General features: G+C 48.4%; 1 protein-coding gene across 3 annotated transcripts in view; it reads left to right on the plus strand.

Moving 5' to 3' along the window:
- The window catches only part of tp53bp1 (tumor protein p53 binding protein, 1), a 74,519-nt gene that overhangs the window by 922 nt on the left and 54,834 nt on the right, over window positions 1-18,763 (plus strand). For 2 of the 3 annotated variants that reach the window (XM_072282174.1, XM_072282175.1), the window contains exons 2-8: window positions 7,640-7,827; window positions 8,331-8,415; window positions 8,577-8,670; window positions 9,619-9,698; window positions 12,469-12,618; window positions 15,041-15,098; window positions 18,328-18,512. In XM_072282174.1, the coding sequence (XP_072138275.1) occupies window positions 7,648-7,827; window positions 8,331-8,415; window positions 8,577-8,670; window positions 9,619-9,698; window positions 12,469-12,618; window positions 15,041-15,098; window positions 18,328-18,512 (832 nt within the window). In that variant the 5' untranslated portion in view covers window positions 7,640-7,647. The remainder of the gene's footprint in view (window positions 1-7,639; window positions 7,828-8,330; window positions 8,416-8,576; window positions 8,671-9,618; window positions 9,699-12,468; window positions 12,619-15,040; window positions 15,099-18,327; window positions 18,513-18,763) is intronic. The other variant, XM_072282176.1, reaches the window with a different exon arrangement.

The following is an 18,763-nucleotide window of genomic DNA, read 5'->3' on the forward strand; positions in this document are numbered from 1 at the left end:
GAGCTGTGGTGAGGTGGTGCTGATCCTTCACTGCTCCAGTGACCCGGGTTTCGATTCTGACCCTGGGTGCTGCGGGTAGTGTTTGCACGTTTTCTCTCTAACAGTGTGGATTTCTCCCTTTTCCTCGCTCATCTCAAACGTGTGCAAGTTGGGAGGTTAATTGGTGGCGACTCAGGAGACTGCAGATGCTGTTATCTGGGGCAAGGAAACACATGAGCTGCTGGAGGAACTCAGTGGGACAGCCAGCAGTCTGTGACCGAGACCAGGGCGAGGTTGACTTGGTTCCTCATGTGGTGTCGACCTGAAATGTCAGCTCTATCCTTGCTTCCATGACTTAGTCGATAGTTGTAAATGATCCCTAGTCTAGGTGAGCGGTCAGCAAATCAGGCGCCATTTACGTTACCTTGTGGTTGTCTGGTTGTGATTGTCATTTTGTCGGCTTGGTTTGCACAGTGGTTGATGCTGTTTGTATAGTTTATCTTTCAGTCCTTGTGAAACTTACTGCTGAAAAGGTTGTCCAACTTTCCCATTGTTTTCAAATGTTTGTGGAGTTTGTCCTTTTCCACTTTGGACTCCAAAATCATTGTTAGATTTGGTATTCTTTACATTTATCTGTCGTGTTATTGGGATATTTCAGTTGAGTTGCAGGAGCGTCCGGTGCTGAGGCTGGCCCCAAATGTTACCCCCTCTCTGTAGTTGAGGAAAGCTGGCTGTTCCTATCCCTGGACTGTTCGGGGGCCCTGTAGTAGGAGAAGGCCGAGGCTCTGAAAGAGATGTCCCTGAAGTTTCAGACTCTTCTGAGGTCTAGCTATCAAAGAATTGGATGATGCTCATTGAATGCATTCTAACTCTACCCTGCCCCCTTCACACAGTGCTGATCCAGTTCCCTCTTAGGACCCCACAATTAATTACATTTAATCTTATTTAATGTTGCCTGAGCCACATAACTTGGAGATAAACTCCAAGGCCTTGCAACTTTGTGTTCTTTCTCCTTTTTGGTTCCGATCTGTGACCTGAACATCTTGTCTCTGATCATAGGATCACAAAGGTCAGAGTACAGTTGGCCTCTGGAGCCTGTGGTGGCTCCATCCAAGACCAACCCGGAGAGCCCCACTTCATACAGTCCTGCAGATCAGTCACCTCGGGTGCGTGGCTATTTTCCTGGTGATGGTATCATTGAAACTGTCTCCTTGACCCCTCGGAGGGTGAGTTCCAGAGGAGTCGATCAGTATACGGCATCTCATACCTGTCCTCACTTCACCATTCTTCCTTGGTATAGCACTGTACCGGCCCTTCAGCCCGCAATGTTATGATTTAATTTACGCAAAGACTCAAAGATCAATCCAACTTTTGCCTCCCACGTCTTTCTCTCATCCATGTATTTAACAACCCCTAATGTATCTGGCTCTACCACTACCCCGGAGGCATGTTCCATGCACCCACCACTCTCTAACAGTACCCCCCCATCCCCGCCGCTATCCTTCCTTAATCACCTTACAAGTGATGTTCTGTCATTAGCTTCTTCCACCTTGGGTAAAAGTCTGTGACTGTCACCTCTCACCCTCCTTCACTCCAAAGGCAGAAGGCCTAGTCTGCGTGGCCTTATCCTCACTGTTCCCCAGGTCAGTCATAACCAACCTGATTCTGAATCTCTACCTGTGATCACCTGAGACCCTTGGGAGTGGGCCTGGGATAATGTGAAGCTCCTTGATTGGCCTTGCTGGTATGATGTTACTAAAGAACATTTATTTACAATTTTAAGAGATGCAGTGTAAAACAGGCCCTTCTGGCCCATTGAGCTGTGCCCTCCAGCAGCCCACCTGTTTAACCCGAGAGTGCAGCGTGCTTAATTTGTTGGGCATACTTTCTTTCCTTACTGAATAGTGGGCTGATGTTTGATTAGTAACATTAATATCTGGCGGGTAGAGTCTGTAGCCACGCCGAGGGCTTGTCAGCAAATTCTGCCCGATCCCTGGTGGGATATAACTGGTGACAGAGACCTGTCTGAGTTCACCTCCTCTCCTGTTGGACAAAGCTTTTTTGTACGTGAATATAATGGCTTCCTGTGCCTGCTGACAGACTGTAACAAAAATTATTTTAAGCTTTGTTTTGTATTCTCTCCTGATTCACAAATTGACATTTGCCTGTGGATTTGCAAGCAAGGGAGACACTGTACATGTGCTAAGACACTAGAAATCACTTTATTAATGTTGTTTAAAACACACAGTACAGTTTCGGAAAACAGATGGTTAATGAAGCAGCAGTACAGAAAACAAACTCATACTTATTATCCACTAAATGAGCTGATCTGCAAAATGCTGATAAAGTTGCACGCATCCCCCTCCTTGATGTGTTTGTCTCTGTCTTTTCCTACTCCTGCACTACTAGTCCTAAGAGGGGCTTCTCCCCTCTCTCCTCATCACCCTCGTTCTCCCCCTTGCACAAAGGAATTGCTCCTTTTTAAACCCTTACACTCACACTTGCCCATGGCTCCCCATGTGTCTGGTGTGTGTACCTGCACAATGATCTCACCTTGCCCGTACAAACAAGATTTTCACCGTTATCCGCTTGTTTGACTGTAGGCCCGTGTTCTGAAACTGCCTGAAAACATGGCTGTGGACTGGTCCTCTTCTACTTTCTCAGTGCAATCCCAGTCCAAGTGAAACCATTTTGTCTTGCAGACTGCCATTTTGTTTTAGCACGTACCAACAAGGAATCTCATTTAACTCTTCCCTTACACAGACCAGTGTAACAGAGCATAGAACGCTACAGTTCAGCCCATGATGTTGTGTCAATCTTTTAACCTACTCTACAATCTATCAAACCCTTCTGTCCTCCATTTTTATATCATCCATGTGCTTATCTAAGAGTTTCTTCAATATCCCAAATGTCTGCTTCTACCCCACCGGACTGCACATTCCATGCACCTACCACTCTGTAAAAGACTTAACCTCCCCCCTCCATACTTCCTTCAAATCACCTTAAAATTATGCCCTCTCCTGTTAGTCATTTCTGCCCTGAGGAAAAGTCTGGTTGTTCGCTCGATCTGTGCCTCGTATCATCTTCTCTCCCTCCAACAAGTGGCCTCTCATCCCCCCTTCGCTCCAACAAGAAGAGTCCTAGCTCACCCAGACTTGGATAGAAACAGGAAAAACTCAGCAGGTCAGGCAGCCCCTGTGGGGAGAGAAACGGCGAGCGTTTAGGTCTGTGGCCCTTCGTCAGAATGATGCTGCCTGACATGTGCTTGTCCAGCGTTTTGCTTCCCTTTTGGGTTTCCAGCTCCTGCAGTTCCTCTGCTGATCTGTATCCTGGCAATGTGTCTCCCCAGGAGAAATCTGATACAGAATAGTTTCCTCTAATTATTTCAGTCGGAGAAGAATGAAGATCATATGCAAGGTTATCACTGCAGATTCAATTCCCTGAACTGTAGGTAACCCTTTATGTAAAGCAACACACACAAGATGCTGGGGGAGCTTACCAGCATCTTTCCAGCAGCATCTCTGGGGGGAAATAAACTGGAAAGTGAAGAATGCGAGCTGGGAGTTGGTGAAACAGCCAGGTGAAGATAATGGCCAACAGGTATCATAGGAATCCTTGTTGTCCTCTTCCAGGTCATGAGGGTGAGGGGAGGAGAAGAGAAGGAGTGAGAAGGTAACGAGGATGGGGACTGGGAAGTCATCTCCCTATGGTTCCTCTCCTTTCTCCTGTGGTGCACTCTCTTCTTTCAGATTCCACCTTCTTCAGCCTTTACCTCTTCTATGCATCACCTCCCAGCTTCTAAATTTATTCAAACCACCGCCCCTCCCCTACCCACCCACCTGCCCCCTCACCTGGCCTCACCTATCACTTTCCAGCTTGTTCTTGTACATCAGTCACTGAAAGCAAGCATGCAGGTACAGTAGGCAGTGAAGAAAGCTAATGGCATGCTGGCCTTCATAACAAGGGGAATTGAGTATAAGAGCAAAGAGGTCCTTCTGCAGTTGTACAGGGCCCTGGTGAGACCACACCTGGAGTACTGTGTGCAGTTTTGGTCTCCAAATTTGAGGAAGGACATTCTTGCTATTGAGGGAGTGCAGCGTAGGTTCACAAGGTTAATTCCCGGGATGGCAGGACTGTCATACGTCGAAACATTGGAGCGACTGGGCTTGTATACTCTGGAATTTAGAAGGCTGAGAGGGGATCTTATTGAAACATATAAGATTATTAAGGGATTGGACATGCTGCAGGCAAGAAGCATGTTCCGGCTGATGGGTGAGTCCAGAACCAGAGGCCACAGTTTAAGAATAAGGGGTAGGCCATTTAGAACGGAGTTGAGGAAAAACTTTTTCACCCAGAGAGTGGTGGATGTATGGAATGCTCTGCCCCAGAAGGCTGTGGAGGCCAAGTCTCCGGATGCTTTCAAGAAAGAGACGGATAGAGCTCTTAAAGATAGCGGAATCAAAGGTTATGGGGATAAGGCAGGAACTGGATACTGACAGTTGTTGATCAGCCATGATTACAGTGAATGGCAGTGCTGGTTCGAAGGGCTGAATGGCCTACTCCTGCACCGATTGTCTATTGTCTATACCTTCCATGTCCCACCTCCTTATTCCAGCTTCCTTCTCCCTTCCTTCCTGGTCCAGTCCTCAGCCGGAAACGTCAACTGTTTACGTCCCTCTGTAGATGCTGCCGATTCTGAGTTCCTCCAGCATCTTGTCTGTGTTGCTCTGGATCTCCAGCAAGTCTTGTGATTATATTCTGTGGGGACCTCCGTCCCCACCCTCGCCAGTAAGTGAGATGTTGCTGGACTGTATGCTTGACGCACACTGCTGTGTGCCCAGGGGAACAGGAGGGTTGTATCCTAGTAACATAAAGGCTGCGTGGAGGGTATTCTGGCTCTTAATCTGCATAATTGATGTGGATAATGGACTGAGTGTGTCTGTGTGATTATCAAAGGAAAGATTTTGATTTCAAGTGTCGTCAGCAGAACATCAAAGTTATAAAAAGCTAATGCGGATTGACACATTCTCTTCCGTATTGAGTGGATGCGCCCCTCTGGAGGTGCTGCCTGGCAGAGACAGGGTATTACGGATGTTGGTAAAGGGTCTCGTGTCACTGTGCTAATGAAGACCAGGGAGTACTGCTGCCAATTCCCCAGCCAGCCACTGAAATCGCTTATCTGGTGGTTAATACGTTCATGGTGGCAAAGGCAGAGTGATGTAGAGGTTAGTGTAGTGGTTTACAGCAGCCAGGTGTAAGAGCAGTACTCGGTTTCAGCCGCTATCTGTTTTCCCTGTGACCGCCTGGGTTTCCTCTGGGTGCTCTGGTTTCCTCCCACATTCCAAAGATGTATGGATTAGGGTTAGTCACCCTGAGGGCGCTGGAAACGTGGTGACACTTGTCGACTGCCCAGCACACCTCTCGCTGACTTGATTTGACGTATTTCATTGTGTGTTGCAACATACTTGTGACACCTAAAGCTCATCTTGCTTTCTTTCTGAGCCGAGATATTTCAAGCAGAGGCTTAATTGGCCGCAGTGTTAATTGGGAAGTCCTGAGCTTGTGAAAGTTGCTGTAGAAATAGTTATTGTGGTTGAAGGATATTAAATGGGTGAAATGGTGTTCTCAATGTCATGATGGTATATAAATTTTGTAGTTTCATCTGGTACGAAGTAATTATTATTGCAGTATCAGCATCGTGTTCATAGAAATTGGCTCTTTGTTTGAACTTGTCCATGACAAATGAGCTTGTCTCATTTGTGTTTGTCTGACCATTCCTATCCATGTACCTGTCCAAATGCCTTTTAAACAGTAATTGTACCTGTCACTACCACTCCCTCTGGCAACTTGTTCTATTCACCCACTACGCTCAGTGTGGGGAATTAAAACTAGCCGCTTGCCTTTCCCTTCTCACCTTAAATCCTCTAGTTTTAGAAGGATCGTACGGCATAGTGCAATGGTGTAGTGGTTAGCGTAATGACACAGGTTCAATTCCACCACTGTCTGTAAGGAGTTTGTGTGTTCTGCCCAGCGCTATGTGGGTTTCCTCTGGGGGGATCTGCTTTCCTCCCACATACATTTATTGGTAACTGGGTGGTGCAGATGGTTGGGCCAGATACTGTACTGTAGTTCTGAGTAAGGGACAGTAAATAAGATCAAGTTTTTATCTACTTCCTAGTTAGAAAACTTTTTGGTGCTTGTCAGGTGTGCATATGTTTATCAATTATAATGTCCCGTGTAAATCTGTCACACTGTAATTACTCCTCTACACCTGTGGTGGCGCCACCGGGTTATAATTCCTCCGTAGTGCCGAGAAGCCCGCTCCAGACAGCTGCCATCTTTGCCACTCAGTCTCAAGTAACGTAAAACTGAGGTATTGTGCAGGAACGTGTACAGAATTGGGATTTAGTGATGTAAACAGATTTGGGTAACATTTAATGCCCATTCTAATGTCTCTACTCTCTCTCTCTAACCCTGATGATGCAGAGCCTGTTTTATTGTCAGTGGTGTGTGTGAAGGCCAAGTTATTACTTGTATTTAAAGCAGAGGTTGATAGGTTCTTGATTAGTCAGGATATCAAAAGTTACGGGGAGAAGGCAAGAGAATGGGGTTGAGAGGGATAATAAATCAGCCATGATAGAAGGTGGAGCAGACTCGGTGGGCTGAATGTCTAATGGCATGTTGTGAAATCTGTTGTTTTGTGGCCGCAATACAGTGCAAGACAGAAAAATTACTCTAAGTGACTAAACTGAATAGTACCAAGAGGAATAATGAAGTAGAGAACCATAAACACAACAGGAGCCGTGCTCCTCCAGAGATGCTGCCTGACTTGCTGAGTTCTTTCAGCAGTCTTTGTGAGGCAGTGTTGCTGGGTTCATAGACATTCAGAGGACAAGAAGCTATTCCTAAATCATTGAGTGTATATCCTTGTGCTCTCTACCTCTCTTCTGACGACTCTATCAAGAGGAGAACATCTCTCAGTGATGGATTCAGATTTCTGACGCACCACCGTTTGAAGATGTTCTCAGTGATGGGGAGGGTTGTGTCCGTGATGGAGCTGGCTGAGTCTACTCCTGAGTTCGTTACGGTTGTGTGTGCGCGTGCACGCTGATGAATGTGTACGTCTGCATGTGTATGCGTCTATCTGCGCCCGTATGTGTGTGTTCCCGCGTACGTGTGTGTCTGTCTTTGTGTGTGTGTGTCTGTGATTTTGTGTGTGTCTGTTCGTACGTATGTTCGTGTGTCTGTGAATGCCTGTGCGTGTCTACCTGTTTATCTGTGTGTTCCTGCATACATGAACATCTGTGTGTGTGTCTACCTGTGTGTATGTGTATGTCTGCCTTTGTGTATGTCTTTGAGTCTGTGTGTGTGCGCTTTTGTGTGTGTGTGTCTTGTGTGTGTTTATGTTTGTGTGCACGCACACTTTACATGTGTGGATGTCTGCACGTGCATATGACTAATGTGTTTTTGTGTGTGTGTTCCCATGTACATATGTGTGTATATGTCGACGTGTGTGCGTGTGCGTGCGCACGCTTGCATATGTGGACGCCTGCATAAGCATACTTTTACGTGTTTGTGCGCGTGTGTGTGTGCGTGTGTGTCTTTGTGTCTGTTTGCTGCCACCAGGTGATCTTTTCCCCTCTGCTCTGCTTTGTTACAGTACATCACATGGACCCTAACGGAACACAGCTGGAGGCAGACTTCTCCCAGCAGGACACCCCGTGCTTGATCGTAGAGGATTCCCAGCCGGAGAGCGTGCTGTCGGAGGATGACCCGGATCGGAGTTACCGGCACCTGCAAGCCAGGTGCCTGTCGAATCTGCAGGCACCCACCCCGAGCCCCGTCCTGGTGAGAAAACCCGGATCTTCTCCCCTGGCTAGTCCCACTATCCTCCTCCTCCCCTTCCCAATGGCACGTGTCTATGGAAAGATACAGTGAAATGCGTCATTTGTGTTAACAGCCAACACAACCTAACAGTGCGTCACGGGAGCCCGTGAGGGTCATAACCTAACAGTGCGACACGGGAGCCCGGGAGAGTTGCGGCCTAACGGTGCGTCACGGGAGCCCACGAGAGTCAGAACGTAACAGTGTGACACGGGAGCCCGCGTGGGTCGCGGCCTAACGGTGCGACACGGGCGCCCGCGAGGGTCGCGGCCTAACGGTGTGTCACTGGCGCCCGCGAGGGTGGCTACGGATTCCTGGGCCAACATTGCATACCCACAGTGCTTGGCAGGACACAACAAGTGACAAAACAACAGAAAAATAAGCCCCTTTCCTCCCTCCCAGACGTTGACATTGGGCCTTGGAAAATTGACAGACTGCATAATCTTCCCCGGTGTTGTGTGTTCCAGGAGCTGCTAACTGGTCAGTCGGCGCCCAAGGTCTCAACGGGAGGCAATGATGAGCAGTCGGGACAGAGAGAGTCACACATCAAGGGTGAGTGCTGGTGGTGCACGGGTTAAACAGCCACGGAGAATGTTGCTGCAGAGGTTACTTGTGGAACCTCCTCTGGAGCTGGTGTGGCTTGTGTTAGTGGGCGGGCTAGGATGTTGTGTGCCAGGCTCTGTGTGTGACCAACACTCTTCTCCCATCTACAGTTGTGAGTACCGTGGAAACGGTGACAGGTCACAGGTCAGATGAGCGCTCCACTTCCTCGTCTGAAGACCAGCCACGACCAAATGGACAGACCAGGTAGGTGTCCAGAGCACCTGGGAGAGAGTCTCGTGGTCACAGAGAGACGGCTGGGATCAGATCTTTCCATCACTGCGTTCCTACCTTCCTGGATGCCCTCAGCTCTGCCCAGCGTACAGGGCAGGGTTCTTCCCGGTAGAGCAGAGATGGCATGTCATGGAGAAGGTGTGCTACTGACAACCTACTTGGTGGAGTGCCATTTCAAAGAAAAATTGGAGTGGTTATACCTGGTGCTTCTACCAATAGTTCTCAGCAAAAGAAGTCATAGAAACGCCTGCTCATTATCTACATGTGAGATCTTGCTCTGTGTTCTTTTACCACATCTCCAGCACTGCCCTTAAGACCATGAGGCATGGGAGCAGAGTTAGGCCATTCGGTCCATTGAGTCTGCTCTTCTATTTGAACATGGCTGATTCATTTTTCCTCCCGACACCATTCTCCTGCCTTCTCTCTATAATGCTTGACACCCTTACAGACCAAGAATCTGTCAACTTCTTTAAATAAACCCATGGACTTGGCCTCCACAGCCATTTGCGACAGTAAGTTCCACAGGTTCATCACTCTCTTCGATTCTGTTCTAAGGAGATGTCCTTGTATTATGAGGCTGTGCCCTCTAGCCCTAGACTCCCCCACTATTGGAAATGTTCTCTTCACATCCACTCTACCCAGGCCTTTCAATATTCGATAGGATTCAATGAGAACCACCCCCATTCTTCTGAACTCCAGCTACCATGGGCCCAGAGTCATCAAACACTTCTCATATGTTAACCCTGTCATTTCCAGGATCATTGTCATGAACCTCCTCTGGTGCCTCCCCAATACTATAACATCCTTTGGGGCCCAAAACTGCTCAGAATACTTGAAGTACGATTGTCCAATGCCTTCTGAAGCCTTGTGAGAGTTAGGTGATGTGGACCTCATCGTTTGTCCTACCTGTTATTTTGGCAGCACCCTGAACACCTGCAGCAGCCCATGCGAGGGAAAAGGTGACGTCACAGATCTCACGACCAACTCTGTCAGCGCTGAAGGTAAAGGTGGCGTGTGGAAGTGATGGGGGAGCTGTGTCTGTCCCTGGGGTTACGTGGATATTGTGCTCGGTGATCCCACGAGGTGGCCTTCTTTAACTTCCCACCCAGCCCCTGCCATAAATACATATTGCTCAGATCAGGCCCTTTGGCCCATGGAGTCCATACTGACCATCAACCACCCATTAAAGATCAGCTTCATTTGTACATTGGAACCTAGTGATATGTGCTGTTTGTGTCGGTGACCAAACAGTTTGAGGATGTGCTGGAAGGGTCTCCAGACTTCCGGCATTGATATAGCAAGCCCACAGCTTACTTACCCTAACCCGTCCGTCTTTGGAACCAGAGCACCCGGAGGAAGCCCACGCAGTCACGGGCTCTGTACAGATAGAGGTGTGAGTTGTACACTGTTGGCTGGCACTATATAGCGTTATGCTAACCACTTTGCTCACGTGCCACCCTCGTTCATTGGTCCCACTTTACCTCTCTGCCATAGGGACATACTGCATACTTTCGGCCCATTGAGTCCCTTCTGACCATCAGCCATCCATTACCTGCATTACATGCCTTTTCAATTCTCATTGTCTCCATACAGACTCTACCACTCACCCACACCGTAAGGGCTGTTTACAGCCACCAGTTCACCAGCGCATCGTTGGGATGTGGGTGAAAATCGGCGTATCCGTAGGGAAACGAAACTTTTACCTCTCCCTGTCGTTTAACCCATGCAGCAATGTTGGCGAACAGCATGGAATAATTCAATAGATTTACCTGTGGCTCAAAGACAGGGATTTTCTTTGCTGTCCCTACTGGCTGTGTTGTTGAAAATGGGGTCTGATAGCAGAGTGCTCCTTCTCAGCGTCAGGGGATGTCCTGGTTGTCACCGAGAAATTTGTCAGTAGTGGGCTGGGTGACGGGAAGTGCTGCCACTGTTGCAGTTACTGACAGTGAGGGTGCTGTCAGAATAGGTGCCTGACACTATTGGAACTGTGGTAGAATACGTGACCCTCACCCTGACTAAATCTACTAACTGTCTTATCTGTTAAATGTACATACTGCCCACACAAGCCTTCTCCCTCGCTTCCCCTAGCTTCCACTCGAAACCTATAACCTCTAGTTCTAGTCTCACCTGATCTGAGGGAACGTCTGCATGCATTTACCCTATCGACACAGCTCATAATGTTGTCTCCCTCTGTAAGACATTCCCTCATTCTCCTGCGTTCCAAGGAATAAAGTTCAACCCTTTATTTATAACCCTTTGTTATAACTTGGGTCCTCAAGTCCCAGCAACGTGTGTGTAAGTTTTCTCTGCACGCTTTCAAGCAGGCTCAAGTTCAAATTTACTTTATTGTCATTCAGCTGTACACGTGTATACCACCACATGAGATAACATCCTCCAGAGAAAGGTGTCAACCGTACACGTATACTGCCAAACCAAACAATGTTCCTCCAGACCAAGGTAGTCGTCATTCTTTATTGATCCCGGGGAAAATTGGTTTTTGTTACAGTTGCACCATAAATAATAAATAGTAATAGAACCATAAATAGTTAATAGTAATATGTAAATTATGCCAGGAAGTAAGTCCAGGACCAACCTATTGGCTCAGGGTGTCTGACCCTCCAAGGGAGGAGTTGTAAAGTTTGATGGCCACAGGCAGGAATGACTTCCTATGACGCTCTGTGCTGCATCTTGGTGGAATGAGTCTCTGGCTGAATGTACTCCTGTGCCCACCCAGTACATTATGTAGTGGATGGGAGACATTGTCCAAGATGGCATGCAACTTGGACAGCATCCTCTTTTCAGACACCACTGTGAGAGAGTCCAGTTCCATCCCCACAACATCACTGGCCTTACGAATGAGTTTGTTGATTCTGTTGGTGTCTGCTACCCTCAGCCTGCTGCCCCAGCACACAACAGCAAACATGATCGCACTGGCCACCACAGACTCGTAGAACATCCTCAGCATCGTCCGGCAGATGTTAAAGGACCTCAGTCTCCTCAGGAAATAGAGACGGCTCTGACCCTTCTTGTAGACAGCCTCAGTGTTCTTTGACCAGTCCAGTTTATTGTCAATTCGTATCCCCAGGTATTTGTAATTGTGCACAACACAGTACATATAACTCACACACATAACACGTAAAATAATATCACCTCTAGTAAATTAACAAATAATAAGGTGCATTTACAACATAAGTTGAAAAGTAGACACTATACCGCAACTGGTGCTTCATATGTGATGAGACCTGGGTGGTGGCAGGGAGTTCAGTGGTCTTCCAGCCCAGGGGAAGAAGCTGGTTCCCACCCTAACAGTTCTTGTCTGAATTCTGTGGTACCTCCTGCCTGATGGTAGAGGGTCAAATTCTAGACGGGTGGGAAGGATCATTGACAATGTTAAGGGCCCTGCATCCTCAACACTCCTGATAAATATCTCTGACGGTTGGAAGACAGATGCCGATGATCCCCTCAGTCCTTTGTAGGGACTTGCGGTCCGATGCCTTGCCATTCCCGTACCAGAGGGCGATGCCCCTGGTCAAGACGCGCTGGTGCTCCTGTAAAAAATGGTCAGAATGAGGGGAGAGCCACTCGCCTCAAACTCAATCAAGTTCAAGGCAGGAGTGGGGTGGGGGTGGGGGGAGGTGGAGGGTGAGGGAAGGGCAATATACACTGGCTTTGCCAAAGCCACAGATGTGGAACTCAAGCCTTCTTTGGGTCTTTGGGTGAAACTTTAGACTTTCTTGCTTTGTGATCAGCTTTGCTGTGTCTTTTATTCAGAGTCTTCTCAGGCTGGTCTGGGACTGCTGGAATTGTCTGAGAGTCAGGATGTCGATCCTGAAGTCAGTACCACCGAGGGAGGCGGACACGAACCTCTGCCAGAGGAGGTGAATGTGGACTCTGACTCTCCCAGCAAGGAACCAGGACCTGGTAAGATGAGGCTGACTCAACGATCCTGGGTTTACTTGGGTGATCAAACCTTTCGGTCTTTTTAATGGCTCTTGCTGTCTTAAAAGGTCTTTTTTTGTTTCATCCCCCTCCTGCCATTGTCTCTGACCTCCACCTTCCCGTGCCCCCACCTCGCTTCATCTACTTCTCATTTTACCCTTTGTCTCCCTCCATCTATCATCCAACCTCTATCTCCCCTCCCTCCTCCTCCACTCTCCCTTTTACCTTTCACCTCTCCTCAATCCACCAATCGCCTTTGGCTCCTGTCTCACCCCACCTCATTGTATACCGGCCTTCCCTCCTCTTCTCGCCCGGTCTTGATGCAATCTTTTGTCGGAAACGCCAACAGTTCCTTCCCCCACCCCACCCGTCCACAGATGCTGTTCGACCTGCTGAGTTCCTCCAGCAGATTTTTCTGTTAGTTCAGCTCTTCATGTGTTATGGGAGTCTGATCACGGATTTACTCGGTGACACTTGGCTTACATGCTGAGGGTGTGCTGCCTTGCGTACTCGAGGGGAGTTTCATCTCAAGGGAGCGCCACTTGGTTTCGAGGCCGAGCAGTGACTGGTCTTTCCACTGCCATTCACACCACCAGTTGACTCCAGTCCCTTTGTCAGCTCAGATGTTGCCCTGTGGTTCTATATTCTCTCTCCGCTCTAGTTAGCCCCTCCAATAGGGGAGAATAAGCGGTGGACGTTTCAGGCCGAGTCCTGAGAAGGTTCTTGGCCCAAAACGTTGGCTCCTTATTCCACTCTGTAAATGTTGCCTGATCCGGTGAGTTCTTCCAGCATTTTGTGTGTGTCGCATTTCAATATTTGGTAGATTTAAAGATTTAAATAAGATCTCCCCCCCCCCCCCCACCTTCTTCTGAACTCCAGCGAGTATGGACCCAGAGCCATCAACTGCACTTCATACCCTTTTATTCCTGGGACCATCTCTGGACCCTCTCTAATGCCAGCACATCCTCTCTTAAATGTGAGACCCAAAGCTGTTCACGATATTCCAAATGCAGTCTGACCAGTGCCTTATAAAGTCTGAGCAGTACATCCTTGCTTTTATATTCCAGCCCTCTCATAACAAATGCCAGCATTGCATTTAGTTCAATAGTTCCCACCCAGTATTGAGAAATGTATGCAATTTACATCCTGAAATTCTTGTTCTTCACAGACGTCCATGAAAAAAGAGTGCCCCAAAGAATGACAGTTAAAATGTTTGAACCCCAAAGACCCCTTACTCCCCCCACACAAAGCAATGACGTCCCCACCCACCCGCAAAAAAGTATCAGCACCCTCTACCCACCAAGCAAGCAACAGCAAAGCCCCCAGTAAAGGCAAAAACTGCAGTACAACAAAAACTAATCATTCACCTGACAATTCAACACGCCACAGGCGCTCTCTCCCCCTAAAGGGGAAAAGGGGCATCCCCTTTCGCAGCGAGAGGGGAGTCATAACAAAACGACTCGCTGATATACAATGTTAAAAATTTGTCGCGCCGCTTTCCCCCCCCAAGTTCTCTGCCCGGAGAATTGGCAACGATCTCATCCACCAATGAGGGAGGGAGAGAGCATGACTCGCTGAGTGCAGAGCCTCCAACAGCTGATCCACTGTTCCCGATGTTCCACTCTGTCTTGCAACACTTCAGTCGATGGCACCAGCTTAGAATCGGCCCGTCCACAGGGCCGCGAAACCTCGGAAACCCGAAACACGCTCGTTTTCTAGGCCATGTCCTTGGAATATTGAAAAGCAGCAGACTGTGAGTCCCCTGGAGCCAGTCCCACCACAAAAAACAGAAGTCTGAGTGGAACTGCAGGTCAGGGTCTTCAGCAGAACCGCATCCACCCTGAAAGGCAAAAGGAGAGACTCCAAAGGCAGAAAAAATGTTGTTCTTTGTAGATGAGCATGAAGGAGTGGCCATCATAACTCTGCCTCCCCTACGTCACTTGCCTACCTTACTACTGAGTCAACTACAAATAACCTTTAGGGAATCTCGCACTAGGGCTCCCATGTGTCTTGTACCTCCAGTTTCTGAATTTGCTCCCTGTTTAGAAAAGGGTCTGTGCTTTTATTCCATAAACTTCCCTACACTATTCCATCTGCTTCTACTTTGCCCATCCTCCTAATCTGTTGAAGTCCTTCTGCTGACTCTCTCCTTCCTCAGCATTACCTGCCCATCAATCTATCTTTGTATCATCCACAAAATCCTTACAGGTGGCGACGAGAATTGAACCCCAGTTGTTGGCGCCTTGAAGCATTTCACCAGCCGCTCACCTGGCTGGCCGGCTGTTGGCTGCTTTAGGCCGAAAGAGGTTGCCGTGCCTGCGTATTCTAGGGCAGGGCAGGGCCCCACCACCGACATCCACAGGTAGCCAGGCCTTTAACACTGCTCTCTTCTGTTTCCTTTCAGTTGTGGACACGGGGGCTGCCTCGCGTCTCCCGATAGTAGCCGGGCGCACTCCTGAGAGGTAGGTAGGTTGACGGGGTGAAGGTGTGTAAGTGCGGTGACAGCGTGAGTATGTTCATCTCAGCTGAAGGTTCTGATCGCACTGCAGGAAGAATGTGAGGTTACTAGAATGGCTGCAGGAAAGGTTCCAGGAAAGTGGGATTTCAGCTCCAGAGGCTGAAGTTTGATCCTGACCTCAGGCGCTGTCTGTGTGGAATTTGCAAGGAAGGCAAATGCAGTGTTAGCATTCATTTCAAGAGGACTGGAATATCAAAGAAAAGATGTAATGCTGAGGTTTTATAAGGGCATTGGTCAGACCGCAGGAGGAGTACCGTGAGTGAGTGAAATGATATGCTGGGATTGGAGAGGGTCCAGAGGAGGTTCACAAGAATGATGCTGGGAATGGAAGGGTTAACGTGTGAGGAGTGTTTGATGGCTCTGGGCCTGTACTGGTCAGAAGAATGGAGGGTGATCTCATTGAAGCCTATCAGATATTGGAAGGTCTAAATAGAGTGGACGTGGAGAGGATGTCTCCAGCAATGGGAGAGTGTTGTTCCAGAGGGCACAGCGTCAGTAAGGAAAGGCATCCCTTTAGAACAGAGAGGAGGAGGAGGAGAGTGGTGAATCTGGAATTCATTGCTTCAGACAGCTGTGAAGGCCAAGTCATTAGGTATATTTAAGGCAAAAATTCATAGGTTTTTGATAAGTAAAGATATCAAAAGTTAAGGGGCGAAGGCTGGAGACTGGGGTTGAGAGGGAAGGTAAATCAGCTATGATCGAGTGTTGGAGCAGACTTGATGGGCTGAATGGCCTACTACTGTTCCTTTGTTGTATGGTCCTCACTGTAAACGTCGTCTCGTGGTGGGAGAATCGATTGGGTTGGGCCGGGGGGCGGTGGGGGTGGGGTGGGGATGAGAACAGGTTACGATAATGTAAGTGGAGAAATGAGTCTGATGGGATTGTTCAGACAAGAGGGGCCAAATCGGTAACGGTTTAACTGTTGTCACGCGTACCCCGATACAGTGAGAAGCTTTTGCTTGTCTGCCAACTTAGCAGATCGTGCGTGGAGGTTTAGATTCAGCACGGTAACGGGTCCTTTCTACCTGACGAGCCCGTGCCACCCATGTGACCAACTGATCCACCAATCCGTACGACTTTGGCACATGGGAGGAAACTGGAGCTCCTGGAGCAAACCCACGTGGTCATGGGGAGAACGTATTAACTCTTTACCACGTGGTCATGGGGAGAACGTATTAACTCCTTACCACGTGGTCATGGGGAGAATGTATTAACCCCTTACAGACGGTGGTGGGAATGGAACCCGGGCTGCCGGTGCTGTGACGGAGTTAGACAAACCGCAGCGTTACCCCAATAGGTTGTACTGAGGAAAGGAACACTGCAGAGCATAGTTAGAGAGAAAGTGCAGTACAGGGAGACAACTGAAGTCAGGCCCGTTGAGGGATTAAGAGGACTATTGAAGAGTATTATAACGGTGGGACAGAAGCTGGCTGAGCCTGGTGGTTAGAGGATTTTGTGTTTTCTATCTGAAGGGAGGAGGAAGAAGGGGAATGATTGAGGTGGAGGGGATCCTTGATTATATGGGCTGTTTTCCTAAGGCAGAGGGAAGTGTGGACCGAGTTAATGGAGGGCGCTGGGCTCCGTTTACTTTCACTTGCACGTTGTACTGCACAATGCCACTGGTTTGTTAGATTTTATTTAGAGATACAGCACAGAATCGGCCCGCTTGGCCATTTGAGCTACACTGCCCAACACCCCTGACAATCGTAATTTAACCCTAACCTGATCGCAGGGCAAGTTACAATGACTGGTGACCTCCACGCACCTCACTGAGGCACATTAACCTCGTGGCCATGTGTGGAGTCTTGCTGTGCATAAGTCGGGCAACTGCTCTTCCTGCAACATAGCAGCACCTAAGAAGGGGCAAGTAGTGTTCAGGAAGCAGTGAGTCTGCAGAAGGAGTTAGATTGGGGGAATGGGCAAACAAGTGTCAGATGGAATATACTGCGGGGAAATGTATGGTCATACACTTTGTTAGAAGGAATAAAGGCATGAACTAGTTTCTAAATTGGGAGAAAATTCAAAAATCGGAGGTACAAAGGGACTTGGGAGTCCTTGTACAGAGTTCCTTAAAGGTTAACTTGCAGGTTGAGCTGGTGGTGAAGAAGGCCAGTGTGATGTTACCATTCATTTTCAGCGGACTAGAATATAAAAGCGAGGATGTGGTGCTGAGGCTTTATAAGGCATTGGTTAGACTGAACTGCTCCTTATCTAAGAAAGGATCCAGGGGAGGTTCACAAGAGTGATCTCAGGAATGAAAAGGTTAACATATGAGGAGCGTTTGATGCCTCTGGGCCTGTACTTGCTGGAGTTTAGATGAATGGAGGGAGATCTCATTGAAACCTATCGAATATTGAAAGGCCTAGATAGAGTGGATGTGGAGAGGATGTTTCCTATAGTGGGGGAGTCTAGGACCAGAGGGCACAGCCTCAGAATTGAGTGACATCCATTTAGAACAGAGATGAGGAAAAGTTTCTTTAGCCAGGGGTGGTGCACCTGTGGAATTCATTGCCAAAGACAGTTGTTTATACCCAAGTCGTTGGGTATATTTTAGGCAGAGGTTGGTAGGATCTTGATTAATCAGGGTGTTAAATGTTACAGGGAGAAGGCAGGAGAATGGGGTTGAGAGGGAAAATAAATCAGCCATGATGGAATGGCAGAGCAGACTTGATGGGCTGAATGGCCTAATTATGTTCCTATGTCTTAATGTATTTTATGTGCTGTGTGTAACTGTTGGTACTTTGATTTTTTTGCAATTGGCCCTGAAGGAACACTGTTCCGTTTGGCTGTATGTACGTGTATGGTTGAATGGCAATTTAACTTGGATGTCACTCAGAGGGTGGTGCGAGTGTGGGTTCAATTGTGGCTGCCAGCAGAAGTGGTGGGTGTGGGTTCAAATGTGATCATTTAAGAGAAATTTGCATGTTTGGGTGGGAGAGGTATGGAAGGTTGTGGTCCAGGTACAGGTCAATGGAACAAGACAGAGTAACAGTTTGACACAGACTAGATGGGCAGAAGGGCCTGTTCTGTGCTAGTGCTGGATGACTCTATCTACCAAGCCCATAAACGTTGGTAGTTACATTGGACCATAACGCTGCCATACATTTGTCAGCTGGGGGAGTGTCCTGGCCCTAACCTCTCATCACCCAGTCTTCACTCGTGATACTTTGCAGGTCGGAAGTCACATCCAGTGTGCCCACCCCCCTGTGGCAGGAGAAGCTGGGAGCTGGGAAGGAGGTGGTAGTCCAATTTGTGGTGCCTCGTGGACTCCCGATCGAGAAGAGCACACCTCACCCCGATCCTGAAAAGCTCCAGATCATCTCCGCACAAGAGGACATGCTTGTGACGACTCAGCCAGGTGTGTTTTTCACCAGGCAGAGTGAGTGCCTCTGGAATTCGGACCCCTCTGTCGATCTAACCCAGCGGTCCGCTTCCTGGTCTCGAGTCTGAAGTTACGGGGTGGGCAAGGAACAGGTGTTCCCACTTCTGGGTGGGAGAAGGATAGGGAGCTGTCCATTTGAGGCTAGCTCCAGTACATCCATCTGGGAATTTGGGAGAAACTTCCTTCCTTGGAGATTGATGGGAATGTGCAGCTGATTCCCATAGGGA

Source organism: Mobula birostris, chromosome 18, assembly GCF_030028105.1.
Source record: "Mobula birostris isolate sMobBir1 chromosome 18, sMobBir1.hap1, whole genome shotgun sequence".
Classification (NCBI taxonomy): domain Eukaryota; kingdom Metazoa; phylum Chordata; class Chondrichthyes; order Myliobatiformes; family Myliobatidae; genus Mobula; species Mobula birostris.